Genomic DNA, 24,595 nt, shown 5'->3' with positions numbered 1-24,595 from the left:
TGTTCGCATGACATCGGTCTAAACTTTTTCGATCATGTTCTTTCCCTTCTCTAGGACATCGGTCGTTGATAGAACTCGAAATATGTACCACCCTTTCTTTCTCCGTTACTCTTCAAAGCGACGAAGAAAGCCACTGCCTTTCCTTCTTATAACGTTTCGCTCCAAAAGATCCTCCTCCAAAAGAAGAATACGTAATAATCAACATTTTTGTTGTTCGTTTGAAAAGTAAATTTGATTCACACACGAGTATACGTTACCATTTGAACGGGAATAAAGAACTGCGAAGGAAGCGTTCAATTAAATTCACAAAATAATATTATCCCATTGAATCGCCTGCAATTATTCGGAGTAGAAGGACGTTTCAAGCGCAGGAAATTTTGTCGATTACCGTTGGCAAAAGTGTCTGCTGCCCCATCTGGTATAATTACCGAACGAACGTTTTCTACTCTTTTTCCGGCGATGATATCGAAAAATAAGCAGAGACAAAAAACGCAGGCGCTCATTAATAACGATAGAGTTTTATCGTTTATTCAGCCGAGTAATTTGCAAAGGAGCTATCATAATTATGAACGAAGAGCAGGCTTGGCGACATAATTTAGCATCGATCTAACTGCAAGTACTACTTCAGATATCCCTAAGTTGGAGAAGTGGAAGAGAGACAAAGATTGCAAAATTATAGTGCAGCGATGATGAAATCGGTAAAGGAACTTTCGAGGTACAAAACTGGAGAATTCCGTTGAAGACCAGCTGTCATAACCACGTGCTTGGTGATTCCCGATAGACACGCCAGTAACAAAGAGAATTAATTATTTTCTTGAATCGAACACCGTTGCCTGCGGTAAATTCCGCTACTTAATTTTCCAGAATATTCTGTATTCAAAGAAATGCTTCTTAATTAAACGGGATGTTCTAGCGCGCATGCGAGATAAGAGCGAATAATTATTCTTATCGTTACTATAACGAAAGGAAAATATAATAACAACTCGGCAGTCTAACTGGAAGAGGTTATTGTCAAATAAAATTGTTTCGGATCGAATACAGAGTATTTATCAAAGCGTCGACTCTTCTACATGCAGTAACCATTACGTGTCAGTGAACTATCACGAATGATCGTATATATGCTTCGGACAGCGATCGTTCAAAATCGGTTTTCGAGTGACGAAAATGATGCATACGTATTCACGATGCTAGTACTCTTGACCGCTTACGTATCCAGCATCTATCGATTCCCGGGCGAATCGCATTTCCGGTGATTCACGATGCACGCACAACCCTATCCGACGCATTTATACCGGCAGTAAAACCGAATGATGTGTGTCAAATATTAATACCATAGTAGTGGCACGAATCACCACGGGTATGGATTCTGGTCCCTGGGTGCCGAGCCACGCCAGATTTCCGATCAGACAATGCTTATCGATTATTCTGCACGTCACATGACACCTTTCCGCTAGGAATACTTCTCTTCTCTTCTCTTCTCTTTTCCTTTCGTCAGTCGCCTCACGCATCCATTAATAGTTAGACAGCTCGGAAGCACGATTGCTGTGATATATGATCTGAACACCTAAAAGCTATTTCCTACCAATACAGAAACGTTCAAAAATTCTAGAAAACTTTATTCCATCAAAGATACTTATGCCATTTATAATCTTCGAAGATGAACCAGCCAATTTTCTTTTTTTTTTTTTTTTTGCTATTCATCGACAAACCCTATGAACGATGAAGAAGGATTGTACCTGTTAAACGTGGGATTACAAGGATCGGTTACAAATTCGTCGGTGGTAAACGATAGCGTTGGCGTGGAGATCCGCGCGGGCTTTAGAAATTCCCAGGGTGGCTGCTGGTAGCAGCGGGGTTACCTCGATAAATCACACGGTGCGCTCGACAAAAGGGGCCCGACGAAAGGGCCGTCGCCATAAACGTATAAAGTAATTACGCGTTGCATCCGCGATATGCCGGCGTCGGCAAGCCATTCACCGGGATCCGCCTATGTCCTGCCTATATGGCGATCAAAGCTGGTTCCTGTAGCATGAAATAGCAGGTTAGGTAAGCTATGCGCGATTTTCGCCGCATCGAAACCGAAGCTTTCGTCGCGCGCCACCGTGACGAGGATTATATTTCGGGGCCGCACATTATCGGGACACGTACTCGATAGAGCACCTGTGTGAGAGACGGCTGGCTCACTGTGCACTGCCAGGTAGAACCATGGATTTCATCGAGTTAAACCCTCTTTCGCCCCGAGTCCCCTTTCCAGCCCTTGCAATTCCATTCATATTCATGCGAGACCGATTCAAACGCGTATTACGTCTGTCAGAAGCGATGGTTCGCGATCGTTCGAGGAGAAGCAGCTTTTGAAATGGAAAAAGACGCGCTCGTTCGTTTCCTCTCGGTCAAAAGGTGCCAGCTAACTTTCCCACGATACATAACTCGCACGCTTTTAAACTTGAAAATTCTTTCGCTCGATCAGTTACCTTCCTCTTTTGAGAGAATGTTATCAGGTATATCTCGTTCAACAGATATTGTCCAAAAGTCGTAAATTAGTCGTCGACAGCTATTGACGTTGCGCGCTCGGAGTCGTACGTATTTTATAGAAACACCATCAGAATGCAAGACTCATTCACGGCTCGATACATCAAATTTTTTTATAAACGCATTGTGCGAATACAAAGGAAGAAACAATTCTATATCAACAATGCGGCTTGACAACGAGCTTTCATACGAGCTTTGAAACGCTTCGAACATAATTCGAAGCTTCCATTTTTTAAGGACTCGATAAATTTTGAACGTTCAGCTTTTAAAGTTTTAATAAGTATGTGGAGGATGGTTGGTTCAGTTGATGTTTAAATGACTAGATTACTTGTTTCTAAAACCGTCAAATATATTTTAAAATATTACAAATATAATTCAGTCGACCGTAGATTGCTCGATGACTGGTCGTTAAAAGAATGTTCGATAAGAACGCTCGATACTAACTGATTCGCTAAAGACTGCGTATTCATCGCTAATAAAATTGTTCAAGACTGAAACTGACAGAACTGGTCATCTTACGATCGCGTTCGTTTATTTATACTGGTCAGGGGAGTACCGGAAAGTTTAAATTCGACATTGACGATTGCACGTAGCAGCGATATTGTTTTTCGCGGAGTTTGTTTACTATTACATTATGTATATCCTAACCATGTTGATACTCCGAGGCAAAACAACAACACGATTCGAATTATCCTCTAGCTCGTGTGCCGCTACAGGTATCTAAAGTCAAAATTATCAAAGTCGAGGTTTTCTGGAGTAAATAGTTTGCAACGTTCAAGAAAAGTTTAGATATTTCGTTTAGGAAGACAGTTTTTATTTTCGTTCTACTTGAGAACAATTTAAGAAGTATGAAAAAGTTCGAGGAAAAAGTAAAGACACTTTGTTCTATTTGCACGTGTTCTTAATGTGACAGGCGTAGTATATCGAAGTCGTCGTAACTGCGTTCCCAATCTTCTTTCTATCTGTGCGTTTAACGCGTTTTACAGCCATAAATCCAGTTTTTGTAATAAAGTTGAACACTAATTGTGAGTAATATTGACTAAATTATTATGAAAGAACGTGAGAATGATTACGAGTAACACTTGCCTGACTGGATCGAGCGCCAACATTATTTCCAACACTAGTTACCGTTTCATCGTAATAAATTGCGACAGTCCGACGTTTATCTGATTAAGTTCTTTATATTTTTTGCTAATTAGGTTCCTCCTTAATATAATGCAAAGGTATTGCGTGTGTTCCTAATGCAACCATTTTACAGACATAAATCGCACTATACGATCGATGGACGTAATTTCATTGATCTTTGTTACAGCTTTATCAGGCGTTTTCCCGATTTAATTATCATACGTATAAGCACTAAAACGTGGGAATGCAGCCCCAATACAATACAAATGAACATAAAGATTGATGAACAAGACCAACAATGGGAACTGATAGATAAGATTAGGTAGGTCAGCAGAAATGCTGTTTCCATCACAGCCCGTTAAATCGAGCGTAGAAATAAGAATACCTACATGCTCGACAGGAATCCAAATGGGGCCTGGTTGCTCGCAAAACGATGTATTATGTATACGGAATAAATGGAATAGAGAGCAGCTCGAGCTTGGGTCCTTCGGAACCAATAGGGCGAGCTAACGGTCCTGCCATCGAACATATTGCCATGGTCACGTGTATGCGTCCCCTCTGCCCCCATATCCTGCCATCCCAGAGTAAGTTTTCGGACAGAAGAAGTACCGATGTGGATAAATTCTCCGAGCTTCCGAAACTTCCACGCAACGGTGAAAGTACAGATATAAGCACAAGTAGAAAGTCCACGCACAATGCTTAACGCGAGATACCGATCTATAAGAATCATATTTCCTAAAATTTATCCTGGAATTGCTTCTTATTCCATTTCCTATTCAAAGTCGCACTTCGCTCGAGCGCCTCGCTATAGCTGAAGTTTTGCTTTGTGCGAACTGTTGCAAATATATCTTGGCCGTACTAAATGTATATTTCCTAACATGCGATACAAACAAGTATTTTCAATTACAAACACGACATTACAATTCGACGTCGTAACCTTACCCCGCGAGTCTCACCGAACATTTATATAATCCGTGAAACAAGTTGTTAGAACAAAGCATATATCACAACCTGTTAAACTCAGTGTTATACTAATTCAACCACCTCTATTATCCTAACCGAAATACAACTGCCGTTGACGCGCCTTCTCCGCGATCGCGTCTCTCCGCGAACGATCGAGCAGATATATTATTGCATTATAAACACGGTGAATTTATAAAGTAACAATCTTATTAGTAATCGACGAATAAAATTTCCAATATGCTAACGAAGTATGGTAAAATGGAAATCTCCCGGAAGTTTATCGAATAATTCAAGAACAGTAAACTTTATGGTTCCTCCCAATAGTTTCATTTTTCTTATACCATAGTGTAATATATACCATATTATACCATAGTGCGTATATAATATTCTCTTACAGAGTATCGACAACTATCATCAAGCCATTACTATTTACTTCACTTCGCAATTCAGCTTTCATCCTATGCAATTATGCGCACAGGAAGCTTAAATACAGCTGTCCTTATAATTTTATTTTATGAGTACTAAAGGTTAATTCGATTCAACGCAACATAGGACAACAATTGAAATAAAGTTATGACAGATCAAAAGGTATCAAACGAAAGCGTTAATATTGAAAGCGTAACGACAATTGTGCGATTTCATAAATACTGTATTTCTGTGAAAGATACTCGCGCAAGTAATATTTGAAAGAAGGAGAAGTAGGGTAGTAAGTTGTTATCAAGCGCATCTCGAACTTTAGGTGACTGGTGTGAGTTCATGCTCATCGCGGATATCGATTGTAAAATGTTCAGCCTCGTGCTTCTCTCTGATTCATTCGATTCAGTGATCATTCCGTCTATCACCTCCGTAATAGAAAGAAATGGAGAACGTGTAGGCGCAGTCAGAAGGAAAAGGGACTAGAAAGAAAGGGAAAAAGTTATCACGGAGGTCACGAAATTTCTGCAGCTTCGCGTTCGTTCCTATTTCTTTGTTTTCGTTCCTTTTTCACCTCCGAAAAGTTTTCTACTGTAGATACCTCAAGACTCGCACAGAATCCTTCGTAAAAGTCACCATGCTCTTCTATTGTTCAACCATTCGCGAACTTCTCTCTTTCTCTCTGTTCCTCTTTCTCTTTCACGATCTTTCCCTTCGTTTCCATACCATCCTCTTGAATTTTGGTGTACACTTTCGTTTCTCCAGTTACTTTTACTTGGTCCCTTTCTTTGGCTGTTTGCATTGCAGCAGCGCAGCGGTAGCAACGGCGGTGGTAGTAACAGTAGCAGTAGCAGTTGGCGGCGGCTGCGCGTTTCCGAACTTTCAAACTCTAACGAAATCTTGGGCAAGGTGAATATTTTATGCGTAAATCAAATCCCGGCAAATATACGCGAGAGAGCGAGGATCCGTGGCATGCAGCAGCTAAATTGAATAGAAGCGCTACTTGAGTACAACCGTGTGTTTCGCCATTCGACCTTCTCATTTCCTCCTCTCTTTTCTTTCTCCACGTATTTCTTCTGTGACGCCATCATTTTCTCTCCCTTTTCTTTCCGTTTCTCCAACGTTCTTCATATCTCCTTTCGTTCTTTCGCATGCTATTCTCGTTACTCGTTGAACATATCTCACGAATACTTTTACTGGTTATTGAATTTTTGATCCGCAACAAGGACACGTTATTATCAAGGTTATTTGAATCAGAAAATTCGAAGTCGAGAAACTAGTATTTCCATCGACTTAGAGTGCCACGACGAATCATTTGAAGTTACTTCAAGATTTTTAGAACGATATCGAAGAAATCGTCACGGTACCATAATTAAATTTCTTTCAGCTTCCCTGTCGACCTATGTATTCAAAGTCAAGTATTTCATACTTAATTAACACTTTCGATCAAAATACATTCTTAAATTATAAGAATTTGTTAGGTAGAATAAAAATTGTTTAAATAGCATAAAGACATATGAAACCGCAGGCGTGTATTATTAACCGGTAATCTTTCCTACTGTATTAATTCAAGGACGGAATATACCACCATCAATTACTAATTGTTGGTCGAAGTAACAGGCTGGGCGGCTTAATGGTTGAATATTTCGCACCATGAATCTTAGTCAGCGGGTGTTCGTGATTACGTTGTTATTTATTTGTTTGCGACTGGTTACTCTCTACAGGCCGTTTAGGGATCATACATCCAGAGAAACACGACAGGGAGAAAAAGAAAATTATTTTTCCCTGTCGCTTGGGAAAAATGCCAACGTCCTCTCACCTAGATACCACTCTGACCCAAAAAGGCACGCATTAAATTAATAAATTATACCGGTTCCTCTCCGTTGGCTCTAGTCCGAATTGCTTGGACTTTCGTGATCCTGACATTTACTACTCGCCGATGTCACGTACGCTTCGCCCGGAACGAAAGTTCCTTGTAGATTCGAAAGATAATTTGAACATTTTATTATATGAAAGACCGTACCACGGTAAATTCTCCATCGTCCATTTATTCGAGCGGAAACCATATTCTCGATTCTTTTACCGCGAACAAATTCCGCAAACTGATTATGAAAAATAATATCCAGAAGCGAAGACAGGATCACCGTTTTTTACGTGTACGATTCTTTTAATTCGAGCGTAAGAATCTCGACCGTTCGAACCTCTTTTATCAATCGCTGGCTGGCGAATGAAGTATCCGTCTCGAAGCAACCGTATAAACATAGGCACGATAATAACGAGAATGACGTAGAACAACGTTCCATTTTTCAGGAAGTTCGGCAGGGCCGTTTCCGAGACTGCATATTTGGCAATGCCATTAAAACGAGCAGCCTATTCGTAATCACGTCGGTGCGCGTACTCGTTCACAGGAACTGAAAATGCCGAATGAAAATTAGATACACGGAAAACCGGGCGAAGCTGTATAAACCGCGGCCGCGTTAAAATATCACAATGGCGCGGCAGGTGCATTTACTAGGTTTCACCAGGGCTTTGACGACAGTCGCCAGATAGCTCTTTCATCCGGTAATTAGCCGGAGAGCCCGAGGAGTTATCACCTGGTGCGATCATGCTCGTGTACAGTACGCGTACCCTGTCTATTCGAGCACTCTATTCCGAGTGCTACATACTACCGGCAGCGGTTACCCGACCATCCTGCTTCTCCCTGTTTAATTAATTAACACTGTACCAAATAATAATTATCGAAATGAAAGATGGTATCGGTCGGCTTATTTATTGGTACGCGCCGATATCCTAGTTACATACGATACGATACGATAGGTACGAACGGAGAAGCTCTGTAGCTCGTGCCCACTACAAACGCTTATCCGGTATCGTCGATAACCCTATCTAAACGCGACTACCCTAAGTGATTAGTAAATTAATTCACCAACCGATTTAAGCGTATTTAAGCGTTTTAAGATCGTGCGTCTTCTCCGTCCTCCTTCTCGAGTTTCGTACTAGGTATTTTTACGCTTATGGAGAACTTCCCTCGAGACTCGAGACATTCATAGATTTTTATCCACGTTTCCACGATCCTCCTTTCGTCCCAACTTCGTCTCCCTTGATGCCTTTTCCCTCGGTCTTGTTGCTTCACGTGATCGTTGTATTATTCAGATTCTTTCTCGCCAACGGAACCCCGACGTTTTCTCGCAAGACGTTTACGCGAAAGCGAGATCAAGCGTTACCCCGTTGGTGAATTTACTTTGCTACAACCGGAATATCGAGCGATCTTCGATATTCTAACGATCGGTCGTTAATTCGACTTTGCCTTCGCTAAATTACAAATAGTCGTAGAATTGTAAAAGATTAAAAATTAATCTTCGATCGACGGGGTAAAGTTATCCGAATCTATCGTTGTTAGACTTAATTTCAAAAAACCGTGATTCAGGGAATTTTCTGCCACGCAAAATATAGATGGACAACACATAACGTTCGAGCGTAATCGAGTTTCCTCGATATCGAAGCGAAGGCAAGGGGATCACAACGATATGTGGCGTGCAACGATCTGCTTGGTGCCAGGACTCCCGATAATTATGTGCCAATTAAATTTAACGACTATCCATTATTCTGGTTTGCGAACACGCGTACAAGCTCCCTACTTTTGTTATCTTCCTCTTTCTACCGATTCGACACCCCTTACGGCATTTACCGTCCCTCTTCTCCATTCCCATTGCTACACCGGGATCGAGGCGTGCACGCTGGCAACAACTAGCCAGGTCGAAATCCAATTACCTTTTAATATTGTCCGAATGTGCTTGAAATCGAATTGCCTTTTGCAAAACTCCACACGGTCTGGCTGAAAAACTGCGGAGGATTCCTGCCAGCAAATAAATGTTCCTTCGGTCTATACTTTCTTTCTCACATACATCGTAGTCAGAACGGTCTTGAGCAGCATGACGTCCTCTTTTTCTCTCTACCGTTTCCACATCCCGACGCAATTCAATAGAATAAAATGTCACTCGTCGTTTCAAATGGAATTGGAACGCAGATCCAGACTATGGTCTTACACGATTAGACTTAAATGCACGTAAGTGATATAGGGCAGGACGCATATGTCGGATATGGTTTCCATTAAAGAATTCCACATAGTATTTATACCGATATAAATATTATAATCGTTCTTACCATTTTCATTGCCAATACGAATATAATTTCGGAATAACTTTTGGTTTCATTATTTCGCTATTGATTATCGATTTCGATTATTCCAATTTCTTTGCCTCGATTATCGGTCGTGCGTACAATTATTTTTGCATCGGCATAACGTACAAATATGTAAATTTTAATAATACGAAATACCGCAAAAAGTTCTTTCAATTAAAAGTACTTCTTTATTATCTACTCGTGTAATTGTTTTACCCATAGCATAGTAAACGGCAGCATTTTTCGTTTTTCCGGTCGGTTCTTATTAAGAATTCAAGCACTTCGACCACAGATTCCCTCTTTACCGGATCGTAAACAGCGATCGTTTTCCAAACCCATTAAAACCGTGATAACAAGCTATCGCACCCTCTGAAACTTAATTAGCGAGGTCGATTAAAAAAATTCTAGTATCAATATTTATCGCGTAAATAACCAGGAATAAATTGCGCCCGTTCACGCATGTACATACATCGAGTCATTGATTTCACTCGATAATTAACGTCGCTTCGAATAGTAAGAATGTTTCTCACCGTTTCGCAATTAAAAGATATTTCCGTTGCATTACGTGTCCCCTAAAAATTATCGAAACGAATTCGAGTCTGATTAGATGGGATGCAAACTAATGGTACACCTATGAAACGAGTAAAAGAGGAACCATTCTCTAATCAAATGTCGGCCGTTTTCTAGTAACGCACATCTACTCCTGGTTTAGAAATGGTATTCCGTAAGGGAGACCTTTACGCGCGCTGCATAAAAATTATTGGGTTTCGTATCCATTCTTCAAAAATATTTAAATTCCACAACGAAGCGAAACGTGCCTTTCCGTCCGTTGCTATCAATTTTCTACAGATTCGTATGCGGCAGTTTTCACAAATTCCTAACGTTATACAATAAACGCTAGCTCATTGAATGAAGCAAATCTTTTCCTCAGCTAAACGATACGACTTGGAATAAGAAGAAAATTGTACAAAAATATATTTAATATATAATAATATATTTGATCGATAACGAACTTCTTCACAAGGGAGGAAGATCGCGTTGAAAACGCTTTACATACTTCAAACTCATTACAAAGTCATTTAACATCAAGTGCCGCTAAATTGCAACTTGCAATTTGCAATTTTCGGCAAGAATTCGTATTTCAACGCGTCATCGATCCTAGATATACAGCTGTTAGTGAACATCGACATATAATATATTTCATCATTTTTCTTAATTAATCAGTGATATTCATCATGCGACACTTGCTTACTTCTCTTTTCTGTCATACGTAAAAACAGCATGCTGTCTGGAATAAGAACAGACTATCGAATAAAAACCTTACCGTCAGTTTGATATATACGTTAATAGTGTTGCGGATCTTTCCGTCGTCCAATAAGATTGCTCGTGGCAGGAGACAAGCTTGACATTGTAACTTCTAACATCAAGTTTGGGATTCGAGTTGTCGGAGGAAGGGAGTGCAGGTTGTCAGGGTTGCGGGTACAAGGAAGGAGCCGATAGGGTGAGCACCAACACAGAGTGACCACTAAACACCTAACAACCAACAATAGCAGCCAACATCGAACACCGATAAACCAACGAAACTAAACCAACCACAAGTCACATTGTAACGGAACTCAGCGAATATGTACGTATACATATGTGTATATGTGTATGTATATGTGCGCGCACGCACGCACACGCACACACACGCGCGCACACACACACACACACACACACATATATATATATAGAATATAGAATGTATACATAATGTTGATGGATGTGTAAATACGTACGTGTGCGCGAAGAGTGCCACTGCCTCCACGTGTAAATTTATCTCGCAAATCATATCGCGAAACGGGAAATGATAAATCGTTTGTCAAATATTAAAAAAGAAAAAAAGAAAGAAACCAACGAGGATAACATATGCACTATGACCAAAAGTGATTCTTTTAAAAAAATAGTTGAACTGTAAAATTGTTCGATGAACAGATTTAATTAAAGTGCAATTCGCATGAAAACTGAAATTCAACGACACAGTTTAATTAAGGGGAATGAATATACCGCAACGAAAATTTGCTTTTGTACCAGATATGTAGGTAGGTGCCAGGTAATGGAAGAATACGGTAATTATGACCGAGCTACGAAACCTTCTCGGAGAAATAAAAAAAACCGCGCAACAACGTTTTACCGAGCTTGATATTTAATTTAGCGTTCGAGCTCGATGTTCGCAGCGCACTTTCTTCGCCACACGTGCGTTCATCAACAGTGATGGATACTATTATCTTTTGCGGGCTCATGACACGAATTTCTGATTAAAACATTGAGGAACACTAACTGTGAGGCAACGACAACGTAAAAGTGAAACACGTTAAAACTTAATAAGGATGACATATTTTCAGAGACACCGAGTAGGGGTATGGTGACGTACCACATCGAGTACATTGAGAACGTGGTTCACGCGGACGACTCTAGTAGTGGTAGTTGTTGTTACATTGTGTGTTGTGGTCGTGGCAAGAAGAAGAAGAGATGGAGGAGGTGTGCGGCGCCCCCGGCCAGCCGGTCGCCCGTCACACCCTGAAACAGAATAATATTGTCACTTCCGTGCGGAATTACACCATCCCTATCGACTATCTTGTCGAAACCATTATCTAAAGTCATTATAAATATAAATATACGTGTCATTATATCTCGAATCTTTTAACGCAATACAAATGATTAAAAACGGTTATAGTCTTTTTTCTCGTTTTTCTTGGTTTCAGTACTTCAGTTCGGTAATGAAAAGTTTTCGTTAATTAATCACGAGTACTTCGCATGACGCGCAATGACGGTTGTTAGCAATTTACCGATGTTGCACCGGGGAGCATACGTTTCATAAAAACTTGAGACGAACGTTCTCGAATTGCATAAAAGTCTTCGACAGTAGCTCGACGAAACAGAATGAAATGAACCATAGTCTTTCAACGATGACTTTATTTCATGGTTTATTCCATTTTTGGCGTGATCATCGATCTGGCTGTCTTGAAAATAACGTTTTCACCGATGAGAGCTGTGAAACATTACACTTTTATAGCCGTAAATTCAAAATGATCGGCGAAACAATTTCTCGTGTTCCTTTTTTTCTTCTTCTTTTTTTTTTTTTTTTCAATCACACCATTAATCACATAGAACACGAGATAATTATCAAACGAAACTGATAATTGATAATAGCCGATACGCAATCGTAATAGCCATCGAACGATCGAAACATTATTATGTAACAATATCGACGTTTAGTTAAGTTGGAACGTTCGATTTCCGAGTGTTCATCGGATCCTTGAAATACAGCAAGTCGATTTCACCGGTGACTCGATACTTGTGCCGCCTGGTTTGCTCGCAGAAAGTATTGGCGCGAAGTCGCGCTCAACGGAAGGACGAAGTCGAAAAAAGGGGTAAAGCTTTATATCGAGGAAAAGGGGATTTCGGATTTGCTGGACCGTGTCTACCCATTGCATCGTTTACGTTCAATACAAACGCACGGACGAATGAACGGACTAGAGAGAAAGACAGATAGAGGGGTAGCAAAGGGTGGTGGTCGGCTACGGACGGGGGATGAAAAGCAAGAGAACGATGACGGTGGAAAGAGGCAGAGTAGTAGAGGGGGAGAGGCTGAGAAACGGGAGCAGCGACCGGGATTTTAACGTCGAGCACACTCGTTTCGAGTCGATAGGTCCACTTCGGCTGGCTTGGGAAGCAGTCGACATGGTCCAGCAACTTCCTCTCCCACCTCAAACCCAACTCCCCCACCCTCTCGTTGCTCTTATACCCTTCGGTCCGAGACATCATCTCCGTATCCGGAAACAGGGCAGCACCGTTGCAAGTTTTCATAGATGCAACTCTCTCTCTCTCCCTCTCTCTCTCTCTCTCTCTCTCTCTCTATCCTCTCTGTCTCTTTCTTCCTCTCACGATTAATAAAAACTGCCGATCTAACTGGTTTTAAAAGAGACTCTTCAAGACGAAGGGATCCGGACATGGGAAAGAAACGGCTGGACACTCGACGTGTCGCGATTAAGGTAATTACAAGATTTCCATTAGACGCAAGGCATCGAATTGAATTTTTAATGAAAAAATGTTCGTGTTTACGACGAGTGGCGATTGTGGTAGGTATCATGGACTGGTGAAAAACGTGCGACGTGGAAAAGTATTATTCCGTTAAATAAGCAACTAGAGAAATGGCAAGAAAGAAACGAGGCATGTGACGTAAAAGAGTAACTCGTGGGAATTTCGCCATATGCCCTGCCACGGTAAGTGGAAAACGCGAAGTTTGCTTAACCCTAAAAGCCTTCAGTTTACGAGAAGCTATACAATTCCCTAAACTTTCATCAAAAGTAACCATACGACAAATAGCAGAGAAAACGGTTCAAGGAATCTATTTATATAAAAGGGAATAATTGTTAAACACGCAAACAACGACGATAAAATATATAAAATGTTTCAGTGATATCGGTACACACCGAAAAAAAGGAAAAAAAGACGTATCGGAAATAGTTCGATGGAACGATGAAATTCGTAGACGGAATACATTTTTTCATTTCAATGATACCGGTCGGTATTTTAATAAAGATCGAATTACTAACGGATCAACAATTTACCTGCCATGGGAAATGAATATTATCGATGTAAAAAAATGAGAAACACATTGAAAATGGTATTACAAGCAGTTCGAGCGAATAATTAAATATGCTGCTCGAATACTTTTGGGTGAAACAAATCACTGAAATTCCAATGGAGAATAAAATGCATTTAGTATTGGAAGGTTGAAATGGAAATGGATCGTCCCGATGGACGAAACGCTTTTTATTCTGGCGTGCACAGGCAGACGCGGCGAAATTTTATTTAATGGTTCTCATATGTTGAACGGGTTCCTTTTTGAAACAATGGTTCTGATGTAATCGAGGAAAATCCTCACGCTCACGCCACGTTTCCAGTATTATTAAAATCATTATTTCTGTCTCTTGGTATTCGCACGGAAATAAATAGGATGCATGCTGCGAGTATGGTAGAGAGAGGGGCTCGTATTACTTGAGAGAGAGAGAGAGAGAGAGAGAAAGACAGACAGACAGAGAGAGAAGGAGAGAGAAAGAGAGAGAGAAACGAGGAAAATGGACTTACGTATACACCAGCCAACTCTGCGAATGCGTAGAAACGAATAAGCGGAAATATTATGTTCAAAGCGAGAGAAGGGACAAACTGGTGAACGAAGATTGAAAGATCATGGAACCGGGTGAGAGAAAGACAAACTTTACGACGTTACGAACTGTACGCAACCTGAAACCGTTCACTCGAGAAGTTCGTAACTGTTGCGTTTTTCTACGGTTACTTGTTCCTCGTTCTACATATATCGTACTTCAAATTTAACGCGACGCTATCGTCGCAAAGGAAATGGTCACCTGAAGGTCTGTCTTCCAGAAGGGAATGATATTTTTCGGAAGTTTCGTGAAAGCGAATGAAATATACAGTGCGATAGGAACTTTATACGCGCTCGTAGCAGAAAGATTCTTCCTTTCAAAGCCGATACGAAGATGATTCTCAGCCGATTAAATCATAAAAAAGATCGGTCTCTCAACCGACGAAATGGTATTTAACTCAATAACAAATAATTGGCGTGATTGTTCTATTATAAAATCGAATTTATATGGGTTCTCGTTGTAAAGATCTTAATAATTTGCCAATTCGTAAGTATCCCTAAACGTAGTATATCAATAAATATAACTAATGACAGTTTTGAAATATCAAACACGCCATTTAGAAAGGCCGATTCGATCGAATGACCGTGTGCCACTTTAAACACTGCTATACCGTTTTGACCGGATTAAAATTTCGAGATTAGTATTATAAATTTATGGAAAGATGACATAAATAATTCACGATATACGGTATAACTGAGTTAATTAAGCGCTATTTCTCTACAACATTAATATTCATAGATTTGGCGAATACCAGTAACAAAGATTTCAGAGACAAATTCGTCAAATTGAACCGCATAATCAATTGGCAATGACTGTCGGCTATTAAACATATTCAATGAAGTAGCGATTGACAAGGGACGTATTCTGTGATCGACAGGAATTGAGCGACGCGGCGCATTTCACCAACCGTGAGGTTCAGCAAAATTAATCACACCACATCGTTTCCACGATTGATGGTCGCAGCACCCAACTCAAAAACCAAAGGCGTGTGAATATTCAGGGATCACGGTCTGATTTCTATTTTGTTGGCGTACCGATCGGTGTTGTTCGAAATAAATAACGCGGAATACATCATCCCTAGTATACGTGTCATACTAGCCGTTTGCCCTCGTCACAAATAGAACCCCGGGGAATTACGCCACCAAGATCTGCGAGATGGGTTGGGCTGACGCGGTAATACTGGTTATCATCGCGCTGATTGCACCCATACCTACCCCACGCCGCCATTGCTGCTGCATCCAACGACTATCTTCCACTGGAACCTGCATCTGACCTGATATATTTCCATCCGAGCTATTCATTACGTCTATCCACCACCAATCGTTCCTTTCACGATATATCGATATACGAAAATTGCCAAACACCCCACCCTAGCTTAAGGATTCACCTCAGCCCAGTTTTATTACAAATCTTTTCCTAATCCTGTTTGTACATTCAGATATTAATTCGAATTCTTTGTTGTAAGCTTCGTCGATATCCGGAAAGAAACGGTGAATTTGCTGACTGAATGAATTATCGAAAGTAGAGCTGTATCGTTTAAATCGATCGACAAGCGATAAAGTAACTCGAACGTAAGAATTTAACTTGTAAAGTTTATATATTTTCATGGAAAGTAAACGATAACGTGGAAAATGTACCTTCGATAAATTCTGGTTTTGTTACGTGTTACGATAATAAGAATTTTACTCCTTTTAAGAACTTAAAAAATCGTAGATACTCGTTATACAAGTTAAACTATACAAAAACTTTCGTTACAGTCTGCAACGACATTTATGAAGCACGAGATACGAATAGTTCGTACCGATGTTGCAACGAATAGCCAGGAACCTGTTACATTATCGTAATAAGTCGTACGTAGTAATAGGAGATGTTATGTAAAGTGCATGTACGTTATTTGTTAACCATTTCAATTAACGTGTTTTCTTTCAGGTAACTACAACACACATTACATATTCCACGAACTTACTGTTTAAACGAAACAAGGAAGCCGATGCTCCCAAAATCATATGTCAAAATAAACTCAAGTAAATCTCACTCGATCTACGCAAACAAAAGTTAAAACGTCAATGGGCATTATGTAACGACAGTGCGTAAATGAACAAGTTGTCTATATGCACGCCCGCGTTAACGCGCCAACGTTTCAAGATAGATATACATGTACTTACGATTACCAAACCGTGATATCATCGGTACTGTACGTGTGTGTGGCGGGGAACGTTGTGGAAAAAAGGTGGAAAGGAAACGGCAACAAAAAGTTGCGGCTGCACCGTTATTTGCGCTCGTAAACATGACTCGGCGCGCTTGCACGCCGGTGCGCTCGCAGCAAAGGTAACGAATGGGAGAAGTCGAAACGACCACACCTTCCTCCGAAATGCGCTCTCAAACCTCGTTCGTACTCCCTGTCAGCTTTTCTCTCTCTCTCTCTCTCTCGCTCTCGCTCTCGCTCTCCCTCTCTTTCTCTCAAAAGAGAGAGTACGCTTATATACCTACGTACGTGTTTACGCTGTGAACGCGCCTCGCCAAGCGGAACTAACGATAACGAACGGTTACGAATGTAAGGGACCAGTTTGCAAAGCAAACGACATTTCAACCGAACGCTGCATACTACTCGTGGAAGAAAAGAGAAAAACAGATGAAACGAGGTGGTAAGGGTGAAACAGATGGATAGGAAGGTAGATAGGCAAACAACGCGAAGCACTGGCATATAAGCCGAGAGCGTGCCCAGTGCCCAGAGATGTCTCTATGTCGCGCTCAAGGAACGGTTAGCATTGTCTCTCGCGATTTACGTATATTTTCACTTTGCAGCGATAAATCGGGAAATTGCAAAGGTTTAAGGTGAATCTGTTTCGTATACGTTAAACGTTTACTCGAACTGTTGCTTTTTATGAACTCGAAGTCACGAGTATTTTAAACATCTTTTCATTTACCGAACTAAATTGCTAAACTATTAGGTCTTATTAGCGCACAATTTTATATAAATATCTATTTCGAACTTTCACTCGATATATTTAAACGTAAGCAAGAAACATTGATAACCTCGTTTAATATATTTTATATTATAAAAGGTACTCTTATTATAGCGTATATTTCCTCTTTTGTGATCGCCGTTGAATAAGAGAACTAAACATTCTTACTTAGTATAATTACGTAATACGACGACTTTCCCTAACACGGTATGTTACGTCGAACATTCCGGTCAGTAGACTTTATCGGTTTTACTTTCTAGTCCATTGCCTCCATAATACTATCTTCGCGTATCTACTACACCAAGCATGATGTGGCAAGGCCATAAAATCAGTTAATAGTCGAAGTAATCATGCTTCGGATGCTGAGGCAAAGGAACTGGCATAATAATTGGGGTACGTAAGGACTGAAAATCCCTGGAAAAATTGACCGAAAAAAATATTTAATACAGAAATAACTAACTATATATATATCATATAATATATTTTTTATTAAAAATTGTAATTAAAAATGTAATTTTTATAGTTCTATACGGACTTAAACCTTAAGAGGATCGATAATTTAATTTACGATCTCGTTACATCGTTGCTCGTATGAAAACTATAAAGAGGACTGGAGGGTAAATGAAGATGTAACGATACCGACGTTGAAATTGTTTGCAATCGGGTAGCAACTGCGACGATAGTCGGAGGAGCAAACTTCGGTTTGAGTTAATGACGAAATAGTGAGCAGGATGTAGCAGTTGGTTTATGGGGATCTTGCGGTGACCTGGTTCTGAGTGGTCAGTGGTGCCTGGGCTAGCCGTATCGTCCACTTGGATCGTAACTAGCGACGGTAACAACGGCAATACGGCAACAGCAGTGCAGAAGCAATGTTCGCGTCCTCGTAGCCGTTAGCGCCGACGCAACGTCCAGCCTAGTAGACAGTATTTGGTGGTCCAGGTTCCGAGCAACGGGCGCATCTGCATCGAACGGAGACAGGATAGTAAATTACACGTTGACTAGAGCTGACAACCGCAATGCGTGCCACACACTGGCATGCATGGGCTTCTGCACAGGATGCCGTGTGTTTATGCGAACGGTGAGTCCAGCACTGTCAAGCCGTCTAGGCCGCTCGGTGAATTATAGATGAGCTCCCTTAATAAAGACACCAGAGATGCCCGAAATTCTCCCGACGTTCCGTCGCCGCAGAAACCCAACGTTCCTTCGAATTACAAGCGGATACCACGCGAGTTCGTTCGTTCGTATGTTCGTTCGCTCAACGGCTGCGTGAAAGAACGCGAGTGCCCGTGCTTCGTGCCTGTGCTCGGGCGTGAATGGCCCCACCGCTTCTCAGCTTGACTTTTCTTCGGTGCGATATGTGTGGCTTGTTCGTTCGAAACGCAAGAAGCAGCGGAGAATTCAGAGAAAAACAAAGTAATTTACCGTGGCCGACGGAAAAGCTGTGACTATGAAATACGCGGTTAATTTCGCGATTAAAGTTTAAAATTTCATTCCCGACGTGCGATACGTTTAGCGCCTGGCTATGCACCTCTTGCGTGTTCTTTTTCATTTAATTTGAAAACATTCCTTTGCAAGAAAGTGGACCATACCTCGGTGAATTCTCTAATTGCTTGCGATGAAATTTTTATGCAACAACATGCGATCGTTTACCGGTTAGCACTTCCCCGGCATTACGTGCGAATAAATTCTTTTCGCGCTTTTCGCGATCGTTTCTTCGTTTCTTTTTTCCGTGAAATAAACGGTACACGAGTTCACCGTATTGGTCGTAAAGAGATTCTAAAGCGTGGCATCCTTTTCTTTCCTAGAAACTCGATTCCAGACTGTCTAGCGACCGGTAGTCGTGGTCACACTAACAGTGATTGGAGTGTACGCGTGAGTATCAGTGCCAAACACTGGTAGTTATGTATATTAGGGGTAGTAAAACTGATGTAAATTTATTTCGAAATTCCGCGGTACTCTCGTAAACTTGTTTTAAAACTACCCTCGTAAAACGATTTGAGTCCTTTTCTCCGTGCACCGTAGACGCGTTCGCGGCCAGACTTTACCGTCAAACGCCTATCGCCTCTTAAGTAATTCCACGTCTTACCCTTAAGATAACGAGTTTGATCGTGAAAACGTGCTCTTGCATGGATCGTTCGATGCCAACGTTATACCTCTCTTTTTAGCTCGAGTCTCGATATTTTATAATACCTCGATATCGCGATGAACTTATCGAGCCACGATATAGATTTCCTCTACTTTATGAAAATACGTAAAAGGGACGTTACGAAGAGATCGGGAGGCGTATTGTGTTTTTACGAAGGTTGTCGTAAGTCAGGCGTTTTGCAGCGTCATTTATTAACGAAATCGAGGAAAGATAAAAAAGGAGTTTCGCAAACGTTTTCGACGCGAACGTTCTTTCTGGAACGGCCTCGGGGTCGAGCTAGATCGGTTATCAACGGCAAAGCGAGCGAAGGTGCAGGTTTTCCAGCATACGTGTCGGAGTAGGCCGATGCCGGGGTCGGAAAGGGAGGAATCGAAGGGGAACGAAAATTTAAGGGCAGCCATATATTATCGCGACGAAGGGGTTGTCTGAGGTTAACTGCCAGAGCTTCGCAAGGGGTGTGGGATCGGGTAGTGTTGAGGGGAGCTAGAGAGGCGAAGCTGTGCCATGAATATGCCGCCATTAGTCACACGCCGAACTGCGCCGTAGAAAGAGAAGTAGGTGACACGAATTTCCCGGCATTGCGCGCCCTATTGGTATCCCAAGGGTGCCGCGGCAGTAACGCGAACAATTCCTCGTGAATGCGCATTTATCTCAACCAATCTCCTCCTCCCTCCGCCTTTTGCGCCTCCGTCTCCTGCTTCGGGCTTGTGATACCCAAAAGGCTGATAAAACTTCCTGAATTCGCCGCGCCGCCGAGAAAAAGGCATCGTATCGATTTTCTTGTCCAGAAAAACTTGCGGCCGTATCACTCACCGCACACCTCTCTGTCTCCGTCGCGTTGCGCTCGTGCCGCGACCAGCTGACTATACTATCGAAACATTCAGCTTTCTAGTGACGCTCTGTCATGGACAGGCCTCGTTACATCTCAAAAGGCAGCGATGAAACGGTTAACTAAATTGCTACACACTAACTGTCATTCGCAGAATCCCTCTCCTACACTCGTCGCTTACTCTCTCTTCGAGCTAGTTGAATAATTCCCGGTGTCTAGACATTCCTGATCTTTGACGAAAAAAAAGTGATCATTATCGAAAAGTTAACAAAAGCAGCTGTCTCGGTTATGCAAAACAATTGACAGTTGTCAGATTCTGAAAGTATATTTTATATAAAAAATTGGTCGATAATTGTATAAGAGAATATATAAATATATCACTGTCACATAATGTATACACGTGAGAGAAATAAATTGTCTTGTTCGAATAAAAATTTTACTTATATGTTCCCTATTTGTGATTAAGTTACATTACAGATGAGAAGTACAATTTATCGCTCGTATGATTTTGCGATCATACGAAAGGATACGTAGGTAGGATCTGGTGAATTGAATTTGATTGGGATAATGCAATTTATTCGATTCATATCCGGTGCCAGAAGTTGGTATCCGGAAATCTGTGTTTTATGCCAGAAGGCTCGCAATTCGTCCCTCTGATAATATCATCGACTTTCCCTCTGATTATACGGAAATTCGTTTCAGTAGGTTTCAGGGTCATGTTTATCGTCTTTTGTAACCTGTTTGTGTTGAACCACAACTCTTCTTCGCCCCGTCTGTTTCTAATTACTTTAATGCCACTCACGTACTGCAGCGTCTCCTCATCTTGAGCAATTACCACGACGTTTTCCGGTGTAAATGGTTTCTCAATGTTCCAGCAAGCGACTGCCGTTAATTGGACTAATTGGAAAAATATTACGCCTCTTCGCGACGTTGCTTGAACACCCGCTTGGCTTGCTCGCTTATAGTTCGATTCGAACACTATTGGTTCGCTGTATTTACTTTCCTTTAAAGAGTAGGTATTCGTAAACTTTTGTCGATAGCTGGCCAACGAATTGAAGTAAAGATACCTGGAAATTGTATAACGTGTGACGAATTTCTGTTGAATATAAAACAAGCATCGGACATAATTTTTGACAATTTTTCATCGACTTCCATTTATCTGTATATTCCTACTTTCCTCGTTCTTCGATCAACTCACGTTGAGTTAAGGAATAGAATATATTGCATAGTGTTTTAATAGGATTCATTTTCCGAGATTACTTTAAATGTTTGTAAAACTTGTTCTAGAACACGAATAATAAAATCGATACCTTTTGTCGAAAAATCCAATTGGCGACAATGACATTCCGAGAGTACCATCCGTTAAATCGAACGATTCTCCAGCGATCGTAATGTTCATGGCATCGTCATCCGGGCCAAAAGCATTGCCACGCGTGTTGTTTACTCGCCATGAATAATCGTGATATAAGTCATAAATCAGTAGGCCATTTTGATCCACATCCGCCACGTACAGATAAGTATCGAAACATGTTTTTCCGACATCGACGATTGGCGTAACTAATGCTGCCTTCCCGTACAGCACTTGATCACCCGGAACCACGTATTTATGGACCAACTGATCGTTCGCAAGATCGAAGATCAATATTTTCGAAGGACAAACAGCATTTCCTCCGATGCGTCCAGTATCCACAACCCACAAACGATTGCATTCGTCTATCTGTACAGTGATTTCGTTGCTACCTTTAATATAATACCTTTAATAAAAGTCCACGACTTTTAACGCGTTGAGTTGCGATTAACTCTAATGGTAAGCATATCTTAAAATCGTATTAATAAAATTATAAAATAAAAAAGAAGTAATTCCCGTAGTCGAATATTCCAACGTGTAAATTTCCTACACGTTTACTATTTTCACGTCTGCATTAACATAATGATATACCTACATATTTTTATTTAATATTTATGCGTGTGTACGATCTTTCGATCTCTTTTACGATCTTTTTTGATTTGAAAGATTACGTAGGAAAAGACACATCTCCGTTATACACGTGAAATAAACGTTTTATTGCATTTATCATCCGATTATGAAATATTTATAGAAGAATGTTAAACGTCGTGTATAACTTTTAATCGTAGAATATTTTAAACGCGTTCATTTATAGGTAATTCGTGCAAATTCTTCTATTATCCTCGCGAATTGCCAAATTTTTAACGCTCTACCAAACTTGTAATCAGTAATATCGTCAAAAGAAAATTCTACCTCGTATCACTTAGTGGAAAAATTTCTATGCATCTATTTTGTGATTTTCCATATAATTGTTAAACGTAGACGTTACTAAATTTAGCTGCTTAGAAATCTTTATATGCCACCCCATATCTCTACGAAATTTAAATAAAGGTATTAATAAATTTATCGTAACAAGAGCTGTTTGAATTATTTTAGCGTATACAATAACTCAACGGACAATCTTGAGAGAAGTGAAGGCTTCTACCAAGAGTTGTTCATTCGAAGAATTTTCGTCTGAATTTATTAAAATGCCATTTCACTGGTAAACCTGAAAACCTTTGCAGCAATTACACTTATCGTGATATTTACCGCCAACCTATACACAGATATTATGCTGTCACAACTGTATGGCGTGTGCCAGGTCCAATCGGGATACGGGATCAGTAAAGGACCACCGAAACCAGAGGCAGTCGTTACCAACGACAAGCTAATCGGTACACCATCCAACCACTGAGGACTTGTTACGAACACACGACCATATCTATCGATGTCCACATCCTGGGTAAACGCGTTACCCAGCGTCTGATTTCTTCCCGTCAAATGAACATTCGGCCAGGTCCAATCCAAATATTTCCATTGAAAAGCAACTTCTAGTCCTTCGCCTGTTGCACGATACAAGAACCCAAGAATCAAGATAAAACTGAACGATCGAACCATCGCGAATTACACAAGAAACTGAAGCCTTCGTCGTGACATATGAACAACATATGCTCCACTCGGAAACTCGTAGACTAGAATGTTCGTCGCTTCGATCGGTTTCGCGATCCAAAGTACACTGCCTCACAGAGCAGCGCAGACATATTCTTGACAGTGGCATTACTACCATCGAAACCAGTTACTTTCCCTGTTCATACGGCTTGATGGCGTGGTTAACCTTGAACTGAATATTACGAGACTGTTTAACGCGACTTACGATATCAACTATCTGGATATATTACTAGATAATAGAAAGTGAATAAGGGGTATTACATATGCAGTCTTATTAGTAGGCGCAAGGTCGTTGCTCTCTGCATAGGTACTTGCTATACTACAAAATCAAGAAGTCGATCTTGCGGTTAAGAGATTTTTAATACTAACAAATATAACAAGCGTAACGTTAAATCATACGTTCAAGACGCTATGTTGGTTCAGCCGATCGAAAGTTGCTTAACACTAAACCTACCAATGCTGCTCAAATTGACCGCTTTCAAACTTTTACACAAATTTAACCATATTTAAACGTTACCATATCGCTTCATAATCTCTGACTTTTCCTAAAACACGCATACAACATATTTTTCGGTATTTACTTTTAGTTTGCTTTTTCCTTTTTTAAGAAGAAATTGTATTCTGCCTTGCCTATCGCGGGCGGTCAATTTGACCGGCCGATAAAATATTTTCGTTACTCTTAAAATAAATGCAATCGGTATAAAGAAAAGGCTATCTCAAGGTCAGATGACAAACAAAATCAGTAATAACAAATAATAACAACTGTTACGCTCGTAACGTTATCATAAATCATAATTCATCTCTCGGTCAAGATGGCCACCAGCTGTCAAGACATATCAATTCAGGCCTATAATAATCCTAACCGCCATAAAATTTAGCATTTTTTACAGTCGATTGTTACAAACATTTTGAAAGTCGGGAAGTTTCTTAAGGTTGTCGCTCATTGCGATAAAACACGGAAAAACCGGGTTTATCCTTACTCCACACTCGAGTAACCGTTGGTGGAGAACGGCCAGTACTCATCGATATTTTCTTATAAATATCGTCGTCACAGACCATATTCTTACTTGCTATCGTCTAAATTACAGCTCTCGACTTCTCGACCAGAATACATCTCAGTTTGTTAGTCAATCAGTCGACGTTTAACCTTGTTAACTCGGACAGAAAGCATCTCAGAGCGTTTTGCGTAAAGTTGTTATAAAAGTAAAAGTAAAGCGTATCAAATCCGACAATAAA

At 40.7% G+C, this 24,595-nt stretch overlaps 2 protein-coding genes across 4 annotated transcripts in view; both read right to left on the bottom strand.

The window, feature by feature from the left end:
* The window catches only part of LOC126870415 (CUGBP Elav-like family member 4), a 552,273-nt gene that overhangs the window by 383,322 nt on the left and 144,356 nt on the right, over positions 1-24,595 (bottom strand). For all 3 annotated transcript variants that reach the window (XM_050628111.1, XM_050628105.1, XM_050628114.1), the window contains exon 3: positions 11,627-11,772. The gene's annotated coding sequence lies outside the window, so the exon portion shown is untranslated. The remainder of the gene's footprint in view (positions 1-11,626; positions 11,773-24,595) is intronic.
* On the bottom strand, positions 20,671-23,446 carry LOC126870414 (protein yellow-like). Its single transcript, XM_050628097.1, has 3 exons — positions 22,961-23,446; positions 21,675-22,081; positions 20,671-21,431 (listed from the first exon to the last, which is right to left on the bottom strand). The coding sequence occupies exons 1-3, from the start codon at positions 23,306-23,308 to the stop codon at positions 20,948-20,950; spliced, it is 1,239 nt and encodes a 412-aa protein (XP_050484054.1). The 5' UTR covers positions 23,309-23,446; the 3' UTR covers positions 20,671-20,947.

The sequence above is a fragment of the Bombus huntii genome, chromosome 10 (assembly GCF_024542735.1).
Source record: "Bombus huntii isolate Logan2020A chromosome 10, iyBomHunt1.1, whole genome shotgun sequence".
Lineage (NCBI taxonomy): Eukaryota > Metazoa > Arthropoda > Insecta > Hymenoptera > Apidae > Bombus > Bombus huntii.
Note: the sequence above shows the minus strand (reverse complement) of the source record. Positions and strands in the feature narration are given on the sequence as shown.

Bases quoted from the DNA above. Each gene is read 5' to 3' on its own strand.
- LOC126870414 (XM_050628097.1), bottom strand. From the start codon at position 23,308: ATGGTTCGATCGTTCAGTTTTATCTTGATTCTTGGGTTCTTGTATCGT. The intron at 22,082-22,960 runs GTAAATATCACG...ATCACTGTACAG, and splicing joins TATCTGTGTATAGGTTGGCG to ATAGACGAATGCAATCGTTT. The intron at 21,432-21,674 runs GTATCGATTTTA...TACAATTTCCAG, and splicing joins ATTGGATTTTTCGACAAAAG to GTATCTTTACTTCAATTCGT.